The 23,818-nt window shown below is 33.0% G+C and overlaps 1 protein-coding gene across 4 annotated transcripts in view; it reads left to right on the plus strand.

Moving 5' to 3' along the window:
* KIAA1715 (KIAA1715 ortholog) overlaps positions 1 to 23,818 on the plus strand; it is a 74,862-nt gene that overhangs the window by 14,265 nt on the left and 36,779 nt on the right. For all 4 annotated transcript variants that reach the window (XM_008573614.1, XM_008573608.1, XM_008573623.1 and 1 more), the window contains exons 5-6: positions 14,412 to 14,470; positions 20,102 to 20,142. In XM_008573614.1, coding sequence (XP_008571836.1) covers positions 14,412 to 14,470; positions 20,102 to 20,142 — 100 coding nt within the window. The remainder of the gene's footprint in view (positions 1 to 14,411; positions 14,471 to 20,101; positions 20,143 to 23,818) is intronic.

Genomic DNA, 23,818 nt, shown 5'->3' on the forward strand with positions numbered 1-23,818 from the left:
TTTCATAGAACAATTATAAAATGTTGACATTCCCAGAGGAGTTAGCCGTATTTTTCCTATGTGGTTTTTTTTTTTTTTTTTTTTTTTGCTGCTTACAATTTAAGAAGGAAACTGAGGAAGATGGTCATATTTTTCTATTTCTTTTGGTTTTTTATTTTGTATCTCTACTTAAATCGAAAGCCATTTAAGGATAGGCCTTTGATCTTATACATTTTTCACACCTCCTCTCTCTTCTCCAACTATCACATACCTATGTGTTCCTCAGTCTTTGTTGTTTTTTGAAGAAAGTTAAATGTTTGTTTCATGATACTGTAATAAGAATACAAAATATCTTTCATCAGCTGTAATTGGCTCTTAAAGGAGAAGGTGTATACGAACACCTCTGATATTTACTCAAGGAGAATTTTTACTCTTAATTTTGATAGGTAAGAAAATCATTTTGCAAGCACCCCTTCATTAATAGATATTCACTCTATAGAATTTTGTGCTTAAAGAATTAGGAACTAATGCATAATTAAGGGACATGTCCTATTCTTGGATGGAAAGACTCAGTATTGTAATGAGATCACTTCTCCCTAAATTAATCTAAAAAAGTGTGATCACAATAAAAATACCAATAATATTTTTAAAAATCTAGGCATAGGCAGTCCAAGTGCAGTGGTGTTTACAACTAATTGATCACAACTAGTTACAGAATTCTTTGTTCTTTCTCCCTTCCCACTGCTTCACTTGACTTGCTATAAAAAAGAAAAAAATCTAGGCACACATAGTCCATAATTTTTATGAAAAAATGAGTATGTAAGAATAACCGTGGAAATTCTGAAAAGGAAGAAGAATGAGGGGCAGAGGTCTACCAAGCATCAAATACTTTGGTACAGAGTATAAACAGGTACACAGACCAAAGAAGCAGACATGAGAATCCTGAGCGCCGCCGCGCTCCCAAGAGGCGCACTGTAGCAGTGCGCCACCGGGCCGGCCCTGAATTTAGTGATTTTTCTATACTAATATTGCATTCAATTATAATAATTGTTTTATTGTTTCTATTAATTTTTTGGTTGATTCTTTGAGAGCTTTCAAATATGCAATCATATATATCATAAATAGCAATAATTTTACTACCTCCTTTTGGATTTTTGCTTGATTTTTTTTTTTTTTCTCGGCTAATTGTGTTAGTTAATGCAGTGTTAAATTATAGAGAAAATAATGGACATCCCTGAAACATCTAATGTTTTCCCACTGGGCATTTTTCTGACTTTGGGGTTGAGACAGATGTATTTGATCATATTAAGGAATTTTCTAGCTATTCTTATTTATTTTCTTTTTAATCAAGAAAGGTTGACTTTTGTTAAATGCTGTTTCATCATCTATGGAGATAGCCATATTATTTTTCATCTTACATCTTGATATGATGGGTTTTTAAATACTGAATCATTCTTGAATTCCAGGAAAATTTCTACTTTCAGTGTTGTGATCATTTTATAAAAACATCTGAAAGTTTTTCTTTATTTTTTAATGTTCTGGAACAGTTTAAACAGTACTGGCATGATGTGTCCTTTACAGGTTTAGTAGAATTCCCTTTGAAACCTTTTGGGCTTGGTGCTTTTATAGAGGGTATTTCTTGATTACCTTTAAAATTCAGTAGTAGTTAATCTTTTAAGTTTTCTGTCTCTTCCAAGGTTAGTTTTGTTAAAAATTATATATTTATAAAATTACCCATTCTGCAGTATTAACATGCATTTGTATAATGTAAGTAGTCATCATTATCTCATGATTTTAAAAATTTTCTTTCTTTTTTTTTTTTTTAAAGATGACCGGTAAGGGGATCTTAACCCTTGACTTGGTGTTGTCAACACCATGTTTTCCCAAGTGAGCTAACTGGCTGTTCCTATTCCTCAGTGTGATTCTGTTATATTAAGGTTTCAGGTATTTCCTACTAGAACACACTTATCATATTATAGTTCGAGTCACTAGATAGTATTTAAGAGAAATTCATGCTAGTTTTCAGTGGTACTAGTTTCAAGTAGCATCAGTTTCATTCAGAAAAGACCTGGAATGCTTTGATGAATGTGAGTTAAGAAAAGGTTTTTTGTATATCTTAGAACTGATTGTATATATGAATTTAGTGATTTTTCTTTTTTTTTTTTTTTTTCCTTTTTGTCTTTTTTCGTGTCCGGCAACGGATCGCAACCCTCAGTGTCGCGCCCGTACCGGACTGGGACCGGCAACTGGATCGCAAACCTCGGTGTTGCTCCCACACCTTGCTCAGCCAGTGAGCGGGAACCGGTCTGTATGTGGGATCCGAACCCTTGGTGTGAGCGCCGCCGCGCTCCCAAGAGGCGCACTGTAGCAGTGCGCCACCGGGCCGGCCCTGAATTTAGTGATTTTTCTATACTAATATTGCATTCAATTATAATAATTGTTTTATTGTTTCTATTAATTTTTTGGTTGATTCTTTGAGAGCTTTCAAATATGCAATCATATATATCATAAATAGCAATAATTTTACTACCTCCTTTTGGATTTTTGCTTAATTTTTTTTTTTTTCTCGGCTAATTGTGTTAGTTAATGCAGTGTTAAATTATAGAGAAAATAATGGACATCCCTGAAACATCTAATGTTTTCCCACTGGGCATTTTTCTGACTTTGGGGTTGAGACAGATGTATTTGATCATATTAAGGAATTTTCTAGCTATTCTTATTTATTTTCTTTTTAATCAAGAAAGGTTGACTTTTGTTAAATGCTGTTTCATCATCTATGGAGATAGCCATATTATTTTTCATCTTACATCTTGATATGATGGGTTTTTAAATACTGAATCATTCTTGAATTCCAGGAAAATTTCTACTTTCAGTGTTGTGATCATTTTATAAAAACATCTGAAAGTTTTTCTTTATTTTTTAATGTTCTGGAACAGTTTAAACAGTACTGGCATGATGTGTCCTTTACAGGTTTAGTAGAATTCCCTTTGAAACCTTTTGGGCTTGGTGCTTTTATAGAGGGTATTGCTTGATTACCTTTAAAATTCAGTAGTAGTTAATCTTTTAAGTTTTCTGTCTCTTCCAAGGTTAGTTTTGTTAAAAATTATATATTTATAAAATTACCCATTCTGCAGTATTAACATGCATTTGTATAATGTAAGTAGTCATCATTATCTCATGATTTTAAAAATTTTCTTTCTTTTTTTTTTTTTTTTAAAGATGACCGGTAAGGGGATCTTAACCCTTGACTTGGTGTTGTCAACACCATGTTTTCCCAAGTGAGCTAACTGGCTGTTCCTATATAGGGATCTGAACCCTTGGCCTTGGTGTTATCAGTACTACACTCTCCCAAGTGAGCCACGGGCTGGCCCTTTTAAAAATTTTCTTTGTATATTATTGCTTCCTTATCATTTTTTATTTTGTATATCTGAACATTGTGTTTTTTGATTTTTATTAGTTGTTTATGTAACTTTTTCTCCAAAGAACCAGGTTTTAAAAAATGATTTCTTTTTATTAATTCTCTTATTTTTTTCGTTAGGCTTGTTTTATTCTTATAAATTAAATAGATGCTTAATATATTTATTTTCATTCTTTCTTATTTTTTAAGACAATACACTGTACATATATTTGAGGCTGTGACTTTTTCTTTTCTTTTTTTTTCTTTTAATTTCTAAATTGCTCTTTCCAAGGCTGTTACATTTTCTGACTATTGCTTTAGTTTTATGCCACAGGTCTTGATATATAGCAATTTACTTTGGTTATCTTCTAAAGACTATGATTTTTTTTGTTGTTGTAATGTAAGAGTTATTTCCAGGTGGCAAGTGTATGTTTGTATGTTTGGTTTTTGTCTTAGTTACTGTTTTGAGTTTTATTATATTGTTTTCAGAGAATGTTATTAAATAATATTTCTACTTTGAATTTATTGAGTTTTTTTGGTGATATGATATTTGGTCAACTTTTTGAGTGTTTCTTGAACACTTGGAGATATTTTCTCTTTTTTTCAGGTACACAGAGTTTAATATCAATGAGAACTACCTTATGTTATATAGATCTTCTATATCCTAATAACAATGTATTTCTACTTTTTCCTATATTTCTTTGTTTTGCTTTATGAATGTTGGTGCTTTGCTATTTGATGCATAGATATTTCTAACTTTTATAGCTTCACTGTTAACACATCCTTTTAAAAGAACTTTTAATTTTGAAATAATTATAGATTCACAGGAAGTTGCAGAAAAAATGTATAATCAGGTCTCATGGAGCCGCCTCCTCTTCTCCCAGTGGTAATGTCTTACGTGACTGTAATAAATTATTACAACCAGGAAACTGACATTAGTTCAATCTACAGAGTCTATTCAGATTTTACCCATTTTACATGCACTCATTTGTGTGTGTGTGTTTTATATTTCTATGAAATTTCATCACATGTATAGCTTCAGATAATTACCCTGAAATTCAGATCCAGAACTGTTCCGTCACCACGGGCTTCCTTTTGCTACTCCCCAATATAGTCATACCTACCCTTGTCCACCTGCCCCATTCTTAATCCCTGCCCTTTACTAATCTGTTTGTCATCTCTATAATTTTGTTATTTCAAGAATGTTATAAAATGGAACCACATAGTATATAACCTTTTGAAATTGGCTTTTTTCACTCAGTATATTTTTGAGATTCATCCAAGTTGTTCATTGTACCAGTAGATTCTTCCTTTTTATTGTTGAATATTATTTCATGGTATTACCATTCACCTGCTGAAGGACATTTAGATTGTTTTCAGTTTTTGGCTATTACAAATAAGGCTGCTATGAACATTTTGTGCAGGTTTTTGTATGAACATAAGTTTTTATTTCTCTGGGGTATATGCCAAGAGTGCAAATGTTGGGGTATGTGGTTAGTACATGTTTCATTTTATAAGAAATTGAGGAACTTTTTCAGAGTAGCTGTACCATTTTACATTTCCATTGGGCATATGTGAGTGATCGGTCTAGTTTCTCTGCATCTACTGTTTTCTGTTTTGACAGTTCTGATAGATGTGCAGTGATATCTCATTGTGGTTTTAATTTGCATTTACCTAATTGCTAATCATGTTTTATGTGCTTATTTGCCATCTATAGGTCCTCTTCAGTGAATGTCTGTTCATGTCTTTTGTCCACCTTTCTAATTGGATTATTAGTTTTTGTTACTATTGAGTTTTAAGTGATTTTAAAAATATATTCTAGATACAAGTTCTTTGTTGGATATATGGCTTGGAAATATTTTTTTCCCAGTCTTTAGCTTGTCTTTTCATTCTCTCAATAGGGTCTTTTGCAGAGCAAAAGTTTTTAATTTTGATGAGGTTCAGTTTATCAGTTTTTCTCTTTATGAATTGTGTTTTTCCTGTCAATACTAAGAACTCCTTGCCTAGCTATAATAGGTCCTGAAGATTTTCTTGTGTTTTTTTCTATGTCTTTAAAAATTTTTTTTTTTACATTTAGGTTTATAATTCATTTTGAGTTAATTTTTATGTAAGGGACGAGTTTCATGTTAAGGATCTATTGGATCCTTTTTTTTTCTTTGCCTGTGGATGTCCAGTTGCTCCAACACCATTTGTCGGAAAGGAATCACCTCTTTTTTAACTCTGTAAAATGACCTTTTTCTAGTTTAATCTCCATGCCACCTTCCCTAATTCAGCCTTGTGTTAAGAGCACAACCCATGTCTTATTTGCATTTGCCTGATATACCTTTGTCCATTGTTTTATTTTCAGTCTTAAAAAACACTTGGTTTTAGATGTCTCTGTGTCGAGCTAGGGCTGGGTCTGGAGCTCACAGACCCCTCTAACCCATTCACAAACCTTTCACATGCAGGTCTATGAGCTAGGTAACTGGCAAAAAGGTCCTTGGAGCCTTGGTTAAAGTAGGAATAATCTTTATTCAGCACACACACGTCTAGGAGTTAGGCAGTACAAAGAGAAACTCAGAGACTCAACTGCTATTGGCAAAGTCCAAAGAAAAACTGAGCAGCTGCCAGCAGAGTAAACATGGTCTATTCTTAGACATGAGCTCTCTGCCCTCCAGCCTGCTTCACAAACTGAAGAACACACAATAGCAACAAAACTAAAAAGATACATTGGTGTACTGGGTGAGCAAAACCTTTGTTCATATAACTAGAGAACAGGTCCCTGAAGTACTTTAGTTCCTTTTCTAAATTTTATTTTAAAAATACAAAAATATTTTATTTAGCCCTAGAGAATAACAAATTCTATATGGTTTACCTTTTCAACTCTCAAGGATTTCACACATGGAAATATGTATCATGAGATAGCTCATTTACCCCAGTAGTTCTTATAAAATCGAAAAGAAGAATTTATTGTTAATAAATGGAGAGCAATGAGTTTTATTGTGAAGGGAGTATATTTCAATTCTTGTAGCTTTTACACTTTGAAAATTGTATATGCTTTTCAAAAAGCGTCTACTCATTTAAGAATATTTGCTGATTTCCTAATGAATTCTCATCACTGTCTCTGTAATTCCTTCTCTTTTGTCCCCCATTTTCTTTCTGTGTACTCTTTTTCTAAATCTCTCTCAGCTTGCTATTGTTTCACTGGGTTTGCAATGGAGAAATAGTATGGGACTTTTCTACTATTATAGGATTCTTGAGGGTTGTGAACACTAAGCTTAATTAACTCTTTCTCTCCTTATCTCCCTTCCCTTGATAAGGACAATGTTTAGTGTACTTTTTACTGATTAGGTAGTCCAAGTACCATGTAGGAATCTGATGCTACTTATTTGGTGTTTTCATGTCATAAAAATAAATTGTTGCAATATAAAAAAATGTGTATTAATTTTCTATTACTGTGTAACAAATTGCCCTAGAACTTAGTAGCTTAAAACAACAAATGTTTATTATGTCTCACAGTTCCTGAGGGGCAGGAATGTTGGGAGCAGCTTAGGTGTGTGGTTCTAGCTCAGGGTCTTTTATTATATAGATTGCTGTCAAGCTTTTGTGTAGGACTATAGTCATCTCAAGCCTGAACAATCACCACAGATAAAGTCATTGCAGAATCTTTACTCCTTTGTTATCCAAACTTCAGCTCACTCCTAGACATTTAATTCTTTTTGTCAGCACCACCATTGACCTTTGCAATCCCCTTACTTTGTTCATTCTGTTCTTTTAAAAATTATTTTAATTAAAAAATATTTTTAATTGAGACATAATTGATTGTACATATCTGTGGGGAATAGCCTTGAATATCAATACTTGTGTGCAATATGTGGTGCTCAAATCAGGATAATTAGTGTACTCAACATTATACAATGTAATCATTTTTTGTGGCCCATTACCAGTTTCTCACTAACTTCCCTGCTCTTCCTCACCTCTGGTAACCTCAGTTCTGTTCTCTCCTTTTGAATGTTTAACATATTATTTTGATTTTTGTATCTTTCTTTCTTTCCTTTTTTTATTTGTTTATTTTTTTAGCTCCCACTTGTAAGTGAGAACATAAAGTATTTCTCTTTCTGTGCCTGGCTTATTTCATTTAACACAATTTTCTCTAAGTTCATCCATGTTGTTGTGAATGGCAGAATTTCATTCTTTTCCATGGCAGAATAGTATTTCATTGTGTAAATATACCACATTTTCCTATCCAGTTGTCTGCTGATGGATATTTAGGTGTTTTTAACTCTTGGCCATTGTAAATATAGCTTTGATAAACATGGGAGGGCAGGTATCCCGTTGACATGATGATTTCCATTCCTTTGGGTATATACCCAAGCAGTGGGATTGCTAGATTGTATGGCAGTTCTATCTATAGTTGTTTGAGGAACCTCCATACTGATTTCCATAATGACTGCACTAATTTACAGTCCTACTAATGGTGTAGAAGGGTTCATTTTTCTTCACATCCATGCCAGCATTTGTTATTCTCTGTCTTTTTGATAGTGGCCAGTCTAACTGGTGTGAGATGGTATCTCAATGTGGTTTTCATTTGCATTTCCCTGATGCGTACTACATTTTTCATGTGTCATTTGGCCATTTATATATCTTCCTTTGAGAAATGCGTATTTAGTTCCTTTACCCATCTTTCAATCCAGTTATTTTTTTACTGTTAAGTTGTTTGAGTTCCTTATATATTCTGGATATTAATCCCTTGTCAGAAGCACAGTTTGCAAATATCTCCCATTCTGTAGGTTGTCTTTTTGCTCTGTTGTTTCTTTTGCTGTGCAGAAGCTTTTAATTTAATTTAATCCCACTCTTTTTTTGGTTTTTGTTTCCTGTACTTTTGGGGTCTTATTCATATAGTCTTTGCCCAGTCCTACATCCTGAAGTGTTTCCCCTATGTTTTCTTTTAGTAGTTTTATAGTTTCAGGTCTTAAATTTAAGTCTTTAATCCATTTTGCGTTGATTTTGGTATACAGAGAGAGATATAGGTCTAATTTCATTCTTCTACCTATGGATGTCCAGATTTCCTAGGACTATTTATTGAAGAGGCTGTCTTTTCCCCAATGTATGTTCTTGTTTCCTTTTTCAAAGATCAGTTGGCTATAAGTATGTAGGTTGATTTCTGGGTTCTCTAGTCTATTCCATTGGTATGAGTGTCTGTTTTTATGCCACTACCATGCTGTGTTGGTTACTATAGCTTTGTATAATTTGAAATCAGGTAGTGTTATGCCTCTGTCTTTATTTATTTATTTATTTATTGCTCAGGATTGCTTTGGCTATTCAGGGTCTTTTATTGTTTCATATGAATGTTATGATTTTTCTACTTCTGTGAAGAATGTCATTGTATTTTGATGGGGATGGCATTGAATCTGTGGATCACTTTGGGTAGTATGGAAATTTTCACAATGTTAGTTCTGATCCATGAACATAGAATGTCTTTCCATCATTTTGTGTACTCTTTAATTTCTGTCAGCAGTGATTTGTAGTTCTTGTTGTAGAGATCTTTTACCTACTTGGTTAAATTTATTCCTAGGCATTTTATTTTTTTGGTGACTATTGTAAATGGACTTGCTTTCTTGATTTCTTTTTCTGCTAGTTCGTTGTTGGAGTATTAAAATGCTACTGATTTTTGCATGTTGATTTTGTATCCTGCAATTTTACTAAAATTGTTTATCAGCTCTAAGAGTTTTTCTGTAGAATCTTCAAGTTTTGCTCTATATAGGATCATGTCGTCTGCAAACATGGACAGTTCGACTTCATCTTTTCCACACTGGATGCCCTTTATTTCTTCTCTTGTCTGATTGCTCTGGCTAGTACTTCCAATACTATGTTAGATAGGAGTGGTGAGAGTGGGCATTCTTGTCTTGTTTCTGTTCTTAAGGTGATATTGGTGTTGGGTTTGTCATATATGGCTTTTATTGTGTTTACTGAGATATTTTCTTTCTATACCTAATTTGCTGAGAGTTTTTATCATGAAAGAATGTTGAATTTTGTCAAATGCTTTTTCTGCATCTATTGAGATAATCATATGGTTTTTGTCCTTGATTTTGTTGATGTGATTTATCACATTTATTGACTTGCATATATGAACCATCCCTGAATCTGTGGGATGAATCCCATTTGACTGTGGTGTATAATTTTTTTAGGATCTTTTAATCTGTAGTCAGATGCATTATCCAGTGTGCCACTGGCCAACCATGGTGTATAGTTTTTTTGATGTGCTGCTGTATTCCATCTGCTAATATTTTGCTGAGGATTTTTGCATCTGTGTTCATCAGAGATATTAGCCTGTAGTATTCTTTCTTTGTTATATCTTTTTCTGGTTTTGGTATCAGGGTGATCCTGGCCTTATAAAATTAGTTTGAGAGAATGGCCTCAGTTTTAATTTTTTGGAATAGTTTGGAGAGAATTGGTATTAATTTCTCTTTAAGGTTTTGTAGAATTCAGCAGCAAAACCATCTGTTCCTGGGCTTTTCTTTGTTGTGAGACTGCTGATTACTGCTTCAAACTTGTTGCTTGTTATTGGTCTGTTCAGGTTTTCTGTGTCTTCTTAGTCCAGTCTTGGTAGTTTGTATCCAGAAATTTCATCATTTCCTCCAGGTTTTCAAATTTGTTTGTGCATAGTTGTTTATAATAGTCTCTTATGATTCTTTGCTTTTTTGTGGTATCAGTTATAATTTCTCCTCATTCATTTCTGATTTTTGTTATTTGAGTCTTTTCTCTTCTTTTTCTTAATTAGCCTAGCTAATTATTTATCTATTTTGCTTATCTTCTCAAAAAAAAAAACAATGTTTTGTTTCATTGATCTTTTGTATTGTGTTTTGAGTCTATTTCATTTAGCTCTGCTCTGATCTTAATTATTTCTTTCTGTCTACTAATTTGGGGATTGTATTCTTGTTTTACTGCTTCTTTGAGGTGTAGCATTAAGTTGTTTATTTGAAATCTTGTTATGCTTTTGGTGTAATCATGTTTATGGTAATAAACTTCTGTCTTAGTACTGCTTTTGCTGTATCCCACAAGTTTTGGTATGATATGTCTTTATTTTCATTATTTTCAAGAAAGTTTTTCGTTTTCTGTTTAATTTTTTCTTGGACCCATAGGTTGTTTAGGAGCATGTTGTTTTAATTGCCATGTGTTTGTATACTTTCCAGAATTTCACTTGTTATTGAGTTCTAATTTTAATTTGTTGTGGTCTAAAAAGATACTTAAAATGATTTCAATTTTTAAAAATTTGTTGAGACTTGATTTGTGACCTAACATGTGTTCTATCCTGGAGAATGTTCCATGTAATTTGTTGTGGTCTAAAAAGATACTTAAAATGATTTCAATTTTTAAAAATTTGTTGAGACTTGATTTGTGACCTAACATGTGTTCTATCCTGGAGAATGTTCCATGTGCTGATGAGAAGAATGTATATTCTGTGGTTGTTGGATGAAATGTTCTGTAGATACCTGTCATGTCCAATTGGTCTAAGGTGTAGTTTAAGTCCTGCGTTTATTTGCTGATTTGTTGCCTATATGATCTGTCCAATGTTGAAAGATGGGTGTTCAGGTCCTCAATTATTGTATTTGGGTCTCTCTTTAAGTCTAACAGTGTTTGCTCTATATATCTGGGTGCTCTGGTGTTGGGTGCATATATATGTATGATTGTTATATCTTCTTGGTGCATAGATCCATTTATCATTATATAATGGCCATCTTTGTCTTTTTTTATGGTTTAAAGTCTATTTTATCTGATATGAGAATAGCAATTCCTGCTTGTTTTTGGTTTCCATTTGTGTTGTATATTTTTCCCCATCCCTTCAGTATTAGTCTGTTTGTGTCTTTACAGGTGAGGTGAGTCTCTTTTAGACATCATATAGTTCCCATTATCTTTTTAATCTAATTGGTCAGTGTCTTTTGAGTGGGTAATTTAATCCATTTATATTTAGGGTTGTTATTTAAAGATATTGTCTTATTCCTAGTATTTAATTGCTTTTTGTATAGCTGATTTGAATATCTTCTCTTCCTTTCTTTCCCTTTTATTTTGTTGTCTTTGGTATTTGTTGGTTTTTTGAAGTTGTGTGGTATAGTTTCTCTCTCTCCTTTGCATATCTGCTCTATCAGTTGTGTGTGTTCTTTTTCATGTATTCATAGTGGTGATTCTCATTTTTTGAGTTCCAGGTGTAGGACTCCTTTGTGGATTTCTTATAGAGCTGGTCATGTGGTACTGAACTCCCACAGCTTTTGTTTGTCAGGGAAATACACTATTTCCCCTTTTTCTGAAGATAGTCTTACGGTGCATAGTATTTTTGGCTGGCATTTTTTTCTTTTAGTAGTTTCATCCTATCTCTTCTGGCCTATAGGGTTTCTGCTGAGAAGTCTGCTCTTACTCTGATAGGGACTCATTTATAGGTGACTTGATGCTTTTCTCTGGCTGTTTTTAGGATTTTCTCTTTGTCTTTGACTTTTGACAATTTGACTGCAGGGTGTTTCAGAAAGGATCTTTTTGGATTGAATCTGTTTGGGGATCTTTGAGCCTCTTGGACCTGGAAATCCATATTTCTACCAATACCTGGGACGTTTTCTGCTATTATTTCATTGAGTATGTTTTCAATGCCTTTTCCTTTCTTCTCTCCTCCGGAACACCCATGATTTTGATGTTTGTGTGCTTGAGGTTGACTGATAGCTCTTGTAGATTTTTTCATTTGTTTTATTCTCTTTTTTTTGTTGTTCACTTTTGTTATTTTGATAAGACTGTCTTCAAGATCAGTAATTCTTTCTCCCACTTGCTCTAGGCTGCTGCTTATGCTTTCAATGTAGTTTTCATTTTATTGAATGACTCTTTCAGTTCCAGGAGATCTGCTACATTCTTTTTTATGCTTTTCATTTCCTTGTAAATTTCCTCCTTCATGTCCTGGATTGTTTTTTGCATTTTTGTGTCGTCTCTCTGAGTCTTCATGTATCACACTGAGTTTCTTTAAGATTTTTACTTGGAATTCCTTTTCAGACATTTCAAGGATTTCCTGTTGTTTGGGGTCTGGTATATGAGAATTATGGTATTCCTTTGGTGGTATCATATGTTCTTCTTTTTTCATGTTTCTAGTATCCCTATGTTAATGTCTGGTCATCTTGTGGAATGATTGCTTCTATTTCTCTGGGTGGCTTTTGAGGAGAGAGATTTCCTCCTGTAGATTTGTTGTACATTCTCTATTTAGTCTTGGTTCTTGGTAGACTCAGTAGTCTCAGTAGTTCTAGGTAGTCTCAGTTGTTCTGGGAAGACTCAGTAGTTCTGGGTAGACTCAGTAATTCTGGGGGCCACAGGCAGGTACATCTGTGGCTGGGGTTGTACTTGCTGCTGGGCCCATGCAGGTGGCTGGATGGCTAGCTGAGCCCACATGTGTGTGTGTGGCGGGTGGGCAGCTCTGGTGTCTGGGACTACTCGGGTGGCTGGATGTCTGGGGCCGCATGGGTGGTAAGGGTGACTGGGACCGTGTGGGTGGCTGGATGTTTGGGCCCACATGTGCAGGTGGGGCCATGTTAGTGCCAGGCAGGTAGGATTGCATCAGTGGTCAGGTGGTTGGGCCTGTGTTCTTGATACTTTTTACCGTTTCTTTGAGGTCTTTTTCTTTTCATATAGGCATGTCTTGCAAGTCTATGTTTGGGTTTATTTTTCTTTACATAATCCAAGGAATTATAAATCATGCCAAAGCCAGTTGTTTTGCCATTAACAAAATGGGTTCTGAATCCAAATACAAAGATGACATCTTGGTGTGATCTTGTACATTTTGGCCAGTTTTTCCTGAATCTACTTCTAAGCTCACACCTGTAGTTGTTAGCAGGCTTCAGTTCTTTGCTGGGTGTTACCACAGAGTTCTGTTCCTCACCACATTGGCCTTTGCGTAGACTCCCTGACTATTCTCATATCATGACAGTTGGCTTCTCTCAGAGTGGGTAATTCAAGAGAAAAAGACAGTGAGTGAAAGAGGAGGCCCAAAATGGAAGCTGTAGTCTTTTATAACTTAAACTTAAGAGGGTGACATACTCTCACTTCTGCCACATGCTATTGCTCACACTGAGAAACTCTGGTGGGAGAGGACTACACAATGGTGTGAATACCAATAGATAGGGATCACTGGTGACTACCTTCCAGCTGACTCTGTAGAAGTAACAGTGCTGTATTTCAGAGAAAAGAACTAATTTTCATTCTTATATTCTGAGTTTATATCCAGATACGATGTATTTCTTTTTTAAGATGGCAAATAACATTTGTATATTTATTTCTGCCATGTTCTGTGGAGAAAGAAGTATTTTGCTATATTTCCATTGAATTTATGAGATGACCTTGACAAGTTTGTGATTAGGATCATCTTTCATATCTCTTTTAATTCTTTTAATATCATTTTATGTCCTACTAATGCAAGGTCTAAAGAGTTATTCTTATAAAATCTTTGGAAGGAGGTATTTCACTAAGTTTACTTATCAAATATTTATTTGAAGGTGAAATCCCCCCCGCCCCCGATAGCTTATTTTGTTAAGTAGAGAAGATACTTCCAATGTTAAATAACAGGCAAGAAGTAGCAACTACATTTGTCTAATGCTGTACATTTTTAAAAGTGAAACATGCTTTTGACTTAATGCATGGGAATAGATGAGACAAGTTTTTGGAGGTGATGCTTACTTAGTAAGAAGGGATTCTGTAATATTGTCCTCAATCTTTTGGGAAGTTCACAGACACTTTTGAGATTGACGAAAGCAATGGTCTCTCCAGAGAAATGCACTTATGCACAAAAAGGCAATTTTGCAGTTCAGGGAGACCCTCAGAAGGTCCATGGACTTTAGACCGCAAACTCCTCCTTTGAAAACCCGGATAGACTTCTGATGTTCTCTGACAGAAAGGATTTAAATTTCAGTATTTAAAGTGAGAAAATGTACCTAACTTTAAATGGAAATATATATATTTTTTCATTTTATGTGGCTTCCAAATCACTTCTCCTAATGTTGGATTTTGTTTCTGAATTTTGCTTCCCCTTTAGCATTTGGAGCATAAGAACAGTGCTTATTTTCTTCTTTTCCAAGAGAACAGAAAGAAATAGTAAGTTTGATTTCAAAGTTTTTATAAATACTTTTTAAAAAACCTATCTTAATGGAGTGCTGGTTTGTACCGCAGGTTGTAAAATACTTGTAGTATATTGAAATGACTGTGGTAAATATTGAAGAGTTGTTTACTGTAAAGCGTAAGAAAGCTTTTGAATGATAAAAATGGCTGTATTTTTAATTTCTGTTATTTGTCTTGTTCATTTAGAATTTTTTTACTCAAAAGTATTTCTTTAAATCAAGAAAATTATTTGTGAAGTTAATCCTTATAGAAAATATTACAGAGTAAATATAATTACACATCTTTTGATTTGTTCTATTAATTGCACCACTCTCTTTAACTTCATGGCCCCTTGTTTTTATTAAAATATGCAAATTATGATAAGGACCTCCTATATTCTACATATGTACAAGTTTTAAAGTTTTTCAGGTCTTAAAACCATGAATTATTATTAACCAGAGATATACAAATTTCATCTGAAGTGTTAACTTTATATATGACTTTTTTCTTTTCTTAATTTTTCATTATGGAAAATTTCAAACATTTACAAAAGTAGACTGAATAGTGTAATGAACCCTCCTGTACCTATTATCCAACCTAAACAATTATCAGCTCATTGTCAGTCTTGTTTCATTTTTACCCCCATTTCCTTCTGCACCTCCTGTATTATTTTAAAGTATATCCTAGATATATCTATCCATAACAGATTCTTTAAAAAATATATAAACACAATATGTTATTTTACCTAGAATTCTTTTTTTAAATTTATTTTTAAAGAATATTTTTTAATGAACACATATTGACTGTACAAATTTAATGGGGTACGAACATATTTCAGTATATGTATATAGTGTGTGATGATCAAATCAGGGTAATTAGCATATTTATCATTTCTTTGTGGTAAGAGCACTTGAGCTCTCTTCTAGCTATTTGAGAACATACGATAAATCGTTGTTAATTATAGATGCCTAGCACTACTGTAGACCACTAGTACTTATTTTTGCTATATAGCTATAATTTTGTATTTTTTAACCAACATCTTCCTATATACTTCAATATTCTACCCCTTCCCAACCTCTCGTAACCAGAATTCTAGTCTCTACTTCTATAAGCTGAACATTTTTTTAGCTCCCACATATGAGTGAGAGGATGTGGTAGTTATCTTTCTGTGTCTGACTTATCTCACTTAAAATAATGTCTTTCAGGATCAATATCATAAAATATCAAATATAAAAATACTAAATTTGCAATTATCTCTTAGTGTCATTATTTTTTTTAAAAAAACTTTTTATTGTAAATATAATATTTATTAAGAAAAACACGTAAACGTACATGTATAGGTTACCAAATTATTGTAAATTGAACCTCCACATAACCAGTTCCCTGATCAAGAAATAGAATTTTTTGTTTTAACTTAAGTTTCATTTGCCTTAAAAAAATATTTTGTTTGTTTGATTGAGGATACAAATAAGGTTTGCACAAATATATATCTTTCGAACTGCTATCCTCACTCATCAACTCCCTTCTCATAAGAACCAGTCTAGGTCCTATGGTCTAGCCCAATGACCATTTCCTTGGAGACACCCTTGTCTCCTTTGCCCCTCTTTCCCATCCTACTTATCTGGTGTAGCCTACTGGGTTTAAATACAAGTGTATACTTAATCTATGATTGGCAGAACAGCATTTTGGTTAAATGCATTTATATGTTGAATCTCATGAGAGCAGCTAAACTTGTTAGAGGAAAATCATACAACATGCTGACCAGACTTATTTTAAATCTGTGATTGCAAACATCAAATGTGCACTCAACTCTGCTATACAGTCCTGTCATAGTTCCCTAGTAAATTCAAATTTTTCTCTTTGATCGGTTTGATACTGTATATCTCCTCAAATTACTTATACCTGCCTACCCACCAAAAAACCAAAAACCAAACCAAACCCAAACCAACCAACAACCAACCAAATGAAAAACAAAAGCCACAAATAAACAACTCCACAAAATCTACCTGGCCATTCTTAACTCATATTCTCACTTTATACAGAAAATAGATGTAAACAGAGAAGAGCTACCTTTTTGTGTTGCTATAACAGAATACCTGAGACTGGGTGATTTATAAAGAAAAATGAAATTTATTGCTTACAGTTTCTCAGGCTGGGAAGTCCAAAGTCCATCTGATGGTGGTGACAGTGATTCAGTGGTTTCACATTGCAAGATGCAGAGAGAGAGCAAGAGAGAGAGAGAGAGACAGACTTTCTTCTTTTGAAGCCCTCAGAACCACGTCCCTGACTACCGTTTTTAATCCATTCACTACTGCCTGGTCCTACAATCTAATCACCTCTTCCAGGCTCCACCTTTTAATTACCATAACAGGATTTCCCATCCTCTTAACAGTCACAGTGGGGTCTAAGTTTCTAATACATAAAACTTGGGGGACACAATTCACGCTTCAATGAGTTTTGGGGGGACAATTCAATCCACTACATACCTCCACCACCCAATATATCAAGTTAGCTCTATCTGTACTTAGTATTATCCTTCAAGATTTCTGGAAGACTGCCTTGATCCTATCTATGGCTAACCCTCATTTGTTCTTTGGATTCTAGATACTCTGGCCATCTCAAGAACTTGGCTCTTACAATTATCTCCTGTATTTATCTTCTCTTTTGCATCATCCATTTCTGTTGAATTATTCCTGTTAGCATATAATCCTGCCTCAATACACCATCCGGGGGTAAAGAACCTATCCTGACCCCATACTCTCCTTTAAGCCACCATCCATTTCTCTCCTTCCAAGTAAAACTTTTTAAAAAGCTGTCTGTAGTTAGTACCCCCCCCCCCCCCCCCATTCCTTCTTAGCCTACTTTGTTTAGATTTGGTTTTCACCAGTTTTCACTGCAGTTGCTCATTTCAAGGTCACTAATTATCCATATCTTGTCAAAGCCAGTAGTCTGTTCTGTTTTCTCATCCAACTTGATCTCTTAATAGTGTTTGAATTAATTCAGTTATTCACTCTTTTTCTTGAAACTTTTTTTCTTTAACCTTCTTTGATAACATTTTACTGGTTATTTCTTTTTTAGTTTTATTTATTTGCACCTTCACTACTAGAATTCTGTCCTTGGCTTTCTCTTCTTGATAATTTGTTTAGGTCTGTACTGTCCATTGGAACCTTCTGTGGTGATGAAAATAATCTATGTCTACTGTCCAATGTGGTATCCATTTGTGGCTATTGAGCACTTGAAATGTGGCAAGTGCAACTGAAGAAATAGATTTTAAATGTTATTTAATTTGAATTAGTTTAAATTTAAATAGTCCTGTGTAGCTAGTGGCTACTATATTGGACAATGCTTCTCTCATGGACTTAATAATTTTCAGTTATGTGAACTTTTATCAGAAATGGAAGCTGAATATCTTGACTTACCCTACCACACTTCAGTTTGATGGCTTAGCACTGATAAAGTTTTATTGTGATACTTTGAGCTCAGAGCTCAGATTGAAATATTTCTGAATGAGAAGAACCACCTTTAACCACTTTGATTGAATACTAACTGGCTTTGGAAATTAGCTTTTTCCGCAGACTTGATAATAGTCCTTAATGAATTCAACCTAATATTGTAATTGACAACAATGCATATATGCAAAACCTATACTGCTGTAAAGTCATTTAGAAAACAACTAACATTGTAAAGGCAAAAAGTAATCTTTAAAAAAGTGACATGAAAAGTTAAAACAAGAAGTGAGATCTCCATTCCTGTACAAATTTGCAGTAGATGAGTTATTTGAGCTCAAAGTACAGTTCCAGCAGTGTTTTCCAGATCTCCAGGCATGTGCAAAGGAAATTTCCATATTTCTAAATCCATTTAACTGTATAATTGAGGAGCTTCTATGAATTTTCAATTGGAAATGATTAATTTGCAATGTAAGGATGTGCTAAAAGGCAAATATCAAGAGAAGAATCTAATAGAATTTTATAGATGCCTTTCAAATGATGAATATACTTAATTAAAATTATGTGCTTATGGATTGATATCATTATTTGGCAGTACTTTGTGAGAAGATATCTTTAAAAATCAAATGTGTAAAATCTCATTGTAGATCAGCATTAATGGTTATTACTTACAATCAATTTTGATGATAGAGAACACTAACTTTGAACATCAATTAAGTGAACTGTTATTCTCTCCCCGCCAAAATATTCCATTCTTTTCGTTAGTCGACCTATATTACAAAAAACTGAACTCAAATATTCTTATTATATTTGAATTTTGTCAGTAAAAGGTTTTTGGAAACTTTTTTATCTTTTGCTTTAAAAGTACAGACTCAATTTTGCCTTTTGACCCATAAAGCCTAAAATATTTACTATTTAGCCATTTACAGAAAAAATTTGCTTACCCCTGGCTCGGAGGATAGATGTTTGGCTTGGTCTTATCTAACTAAAAGTTACTATTTTTTTTTTTCTTTTTAAAAGATGACCGGTAAGGGGATCTTAACCCTTGGCCTGGTGTTGTCAGCACCACGCTCAGCCAGTGAGCTAACCGGCCGTCCCTATGTAATATCCGAACTCGTGGCCTTGGTGTCATCAGCACCGCACTCTCCCGAGTGAGCCACGGGCTGGTCCTAAAAGTTGCTACTCTCCTTAAAGATGTCAAAAGATTTTTTTCCCCTTTAGTAATAAGTCTCCTAGCACACTAAATACTTAATATATTAAACCTTTTTTTTAAGGTAAAATCTTTCTTAATATGTTTGTGTTTCTTGGAATTTTTACATAAATAATATATGGGTATTCAGATGTTTGCTATCTAGAATTTCAGTGAAGAGGTAATAATTTTATTTATAAATTTTAAATATTAAAAATTAAGAATAGTTATTTAAATTTCATTTGATAAATTGTTTAGATCAATTCATAACTCTTCTTTTATATGGAGTAGTATTTCTGTTTGTACTAGTTAAATATTTCTAGAGAAAAGCTAGAAACCTAAATAAATTTTGTGAAGTAGACAATGACAGTCATAAATGATTCTGAAATGATTCTCTGTGTTCCACCATGCCAACCTAAATAAGCAGGTAAATCTTAGAAATGTTTAATTTTGAAAAGTTATTAGTATGCCTTTCCGAGTTCCTCCTGAGGTATAATAATACAGATTTTCAAGAGATTTTCTTTATTAGAGCTCATTATCTTGAGGGTTGACTAATTTAATAAAATATGTACTTCTTTCCTTACAAAACAAAGAGAACATTTTCGTTATCATTGTATGAAAAGAGATTTGGTACTAATTTTATAAATTAATGTTGGTTGGGATGTTGAAAGGAAAGAAATAAATAGAAAGTAATGTTTCCAAAATCATTTTAAAAATATGTATATCTTTTTAAATTTGGAAAGGTGTTTTATTCTATATACAGCCCATTTATTTTCTCCTAAATCACTTGCAATATATAATGCCGACAAAAACATGAAATATATATGGTTAAAGACAGATAATTTTTATCTTTATACATTAGTTAAATATAGAGAAATTCCAAAATGAGAAAAATTTTTTTTGGTTGCTTAATGTATATCAGTTGGCATGTTTTTTCTTATGTCTAGGTATCTTAGTATCTGATTTAGCTTTGATTTAAATCTTGTTTTCTAGATGAAGCATTGGATGATTTAAAATCTCAGAAGAAAAAAATAGTAAGTTAACTTTTATTTAAAATTAACTTATGTAAAACTAATAACTTATGAAGTGAATAATTAATGTTTGTATGAGGGTACTTCAAAACGTTCATGGAAAAATAGAATTAAAAAATAATGTGAGTCTTTCCATGAATGTTTTGAAGACCCTTGTATGTTATAAGTTAACAACTCCCAAGAGCAAGTATCCTTTTAGATAGCATTTTATTGTTGAACCTAAATTACGAATATTTTTGCTAGTTAATAATGATTGACAGGAAAAAATAGGTTACATGGATTTTTAAGATTCTGAGAATGTGTCAGTTGGAAGCTGAGAAGTAAGTAAATTAATCATATTGGAGGGCAAAAGAGGGTAAAAAAAGAGAGAGTAAAACGTTGGTGTCCAGATTGTTTATTAGAGCCAAAAAAGTACCAAGCATCTACGTATGTCAGTTCTCAGGTTTTCTTGACATCATAAGGCCAAGAAAGGGGGAATCAAGAAGATTGGCTATAAGAGACAAATTCAACATAAAAAGACTGAAGAAAGTGGCAAGAGGGAGAGAATTTTTTCTTCAGTGTCTTCTGCTTTCTAAGATAATGCTAATTGTAAGAGGAAAAAGAAGGGACATTACTTTTGAGCCAAAGCTGAACATATTTAAACCTGAGTTTGTTCTTTGATGTTTACGTTTCAACACTACATTTACAGTTTAAAAAATATTTTTATTGTCGAAATGCCTGCAGGAAAATAACTCCTGTCAGTCTAAAATTATCCAAGTCCCAACACTTTTCTCCTTCATTAACAAAATTAATACATGTTATATTTACTACTTGTTATTTTATTAAAGGTGGTTTCCTTAGGGATGCATCTCTTTAATCTGAAATGATTTGTAATTTAATTTGAAATGTATAAAAGTGTAATTTGTAATGATGAATATGAATTATCAATTGACTAAAGTGTTAAAATTACGTAGGAAAACAAGTAGTATCTAACAATGTTTTAAATATTAAGACCTTAATAAGTATTTACTTAGTAAAAGTGTAATTTGTAATGATGAATATGAATTATCAATTGACTAAAGTGTTAAAATTACTTAGGAAAACAAGTAGTATCTAACAATGTTTTAAATATTAAGACCTTAATAAGTATTTACTTATTAAAATTTAGCTAGGAGTCAATTTTCAGATATCTAAAAAATTCCCATATCTGGATGTGTGCATTTTGCCACTCACACATTTTGTGCTCCTTTAAAAAAAACTAGAAGTTTTTAAAATTTCTGAGTAATCTGTGCAACAGGTAATCCCTCTGCTGCTTCCATGAGCATTCCTTCAAAACAGTTCAAAATCAAGATCCATCAAATTGCACAAGTCAATTTTACCTCTTTAAGTGGCTTCATGAAAATGCTGTGCTTTCTCTAAAAATAGTGTTTCTATATGGTCACTCCTTTCTGGCATTTTTTGGAAATTTATATTTTTCTGATTCCTGAGATAAAGCAGTTGAGAAATTGGGAACATGGGGAAAAGTGTTATAATTCTCTGAGAAGTAAAGCTTACTAATCGGCTACACATGTTACTAGTTCAAAGAAACCCACTAATATCTGTTGAAAGCAAGAGCAAGAAATGTTGACATGCTAAGCTGCGGGTTAATGTCGACATTTCTGGGAAAAGGACAGAAGCATGTAGAAGAGTAGTGGTGCAATCTAATCAGTCAGTCTTGTTTTTGTGGCATGTTATAAGGATGCTTTTATTGCCCTTTCTCTTATTAATGGTGAGTCATTCTTGCAAATAAATATTAAGAAGTTTATACACGTAGTATACTTTATCTAAATCCTATGAGTGATATTCCATGAAATAAATTTTGGAAGCAACAGAAGTCCATTTATGTCCAATTTAATGGCAATTTTAACATGCAGTTCTGTTTAGGGCTGTTGTCTTCACTGGAAGTTTCAAATGTTACATATTACCCAGTAATATTTGCTGGTGTTTCCAATATTTGAATATTCACTATAGGCTATAGAGTAAGAGAAAAAATGCAAAGAGTGAAGATGTGACTATTATTGTAGAGTACTGTATGAAGTCAGAAAATGATATAAAATCTGAATTAGCAAAAACATTATCACTTTCAACAGTGAAACCAAAAGCAGGGTAAGCAGACAATATTTTCATCTTATAAAAGGATGAGTTTATATGATGTAACATGTTCCCTAATGCTATGAAGATACTTTTGGATACATTCTTAATAATTTGACCAAAGTCAGTGCAGAATGGAGGAAGATTTTTATATCTGGAATATTTGTCATGAACCAAAGATCAAGAATATTGGATAGGGCAATTAATGCTTTGTGTGTTTTAAAATAATATTTCAAGAATGATTATTTCAGTATTAAATACTTGTAGAATTATCTTTCAAAATTTAGGAGATTTTTTTGATATTTATTTTGTGTTAGTGTTTGTTTCTTTTAATGTTGTCTATGATGAAATAGCTGTATCAGGTAGAAATAATTTTTATATGTCATTAAAATATGTAATCTTGTCATAATAATATTGATTCATAATAATAAACCATGTATTTATTATTCTATCTTTTTAAAGAAAAATGCTCTTGAAAGTTTTAGTATGACCATCTCACAGCAGAACAATTCCCTCTTTGTTATGTCACTCATTATGTTTAAAATACAGTATTATGAGAAATACAGAAGAACCCATGAGTTAGAGAATTCTCAGGAATTCTGATTTCTTAGTACTGAATCCTGAGATTAATATGTTGGGTATTTGGAAACACTACGTATTTCAAACTCATTCTGAATAACTGAGGTGTCACTGAAAATTATGTTAGTGTTTTAGGCACTCCTGTGAACTCTTTCTCCTACATTATTTAAATTGCACAAGAGTTCTAGGAAAAAATATTAATATTTCTGTCTTACAAAAGGACAAAGGTAGGCTGACAAATTTGCTCCTGGTCTTTTTAAGGATGAAAATGTGCTTTGAATCCGGATTTGTTCTGACCTCAAAGTTTCAAGTTCATGTTCTTTCTACTAATCAGAGCATCTCTGTATTTAAAACACATTATTCACTTAAAATATTATGTGGATAAGTCTGTTCATTAAGCTATTAAGTGAAATCCTTTTTTTGGAAGTAAATGCAAACAGAAAGGAGAATGGATTTGTATCTTTTCATGCTTTTAAAAATGATTTTATTTAAGGTAAATAAATAAAACATAAGCACACATGAGTAATTGCTGAATAATTTACCAGGAATTACAATCATTTGATCAAGTATTATTTTGGTTTTTAGTTTTATGTGTTTTTTAATATCACAGTTGTATCTTGCCTTCTTTTTAAGTCTAGCAGTAGTCTAAGTCTAGAGCTGTGCTGTCCAAATCAGTAGTCACTAGCCCCATGCAGCTATTTAAATTTACATTATTTAAAATGAAATAAAACTACAAATTCAGTTGCTCAGTTGCACAAACAATATTTTAAGTGCTCATTTATCACACGTGGCTTAGTGGCTACCATTATGCTAATATGGACCATTTCCATCATTATGTAAAGTTCTATTACACAACACTGTTCTAAAACAATCAAATATCTAATTTATAGAGATTGGGGACTGGGTTTGATATTTCATGTAGATTATGTAGATTTTGGGATATATTCTATCACACCTTCTTTCTACCCCTGTTCCTCATTTTTTTTCCAAC

The sequence above is a fragment of the Galeopterus variegatus genome, unplaced genomic scaffold, assembly GCF_000696425.1.
Source record: "Galeopterus variegatus unplaced genomic scaffold, G_variegatus-3.0.2 Scaffold53, whole genome shotgun sequence".
Lineage (NCBI taxonomy): Eukaryota > Metazoa > Chordata > Mammalia > Dermoptera > Cynocephalidae > Galeopterus > Galeopterus variegatus.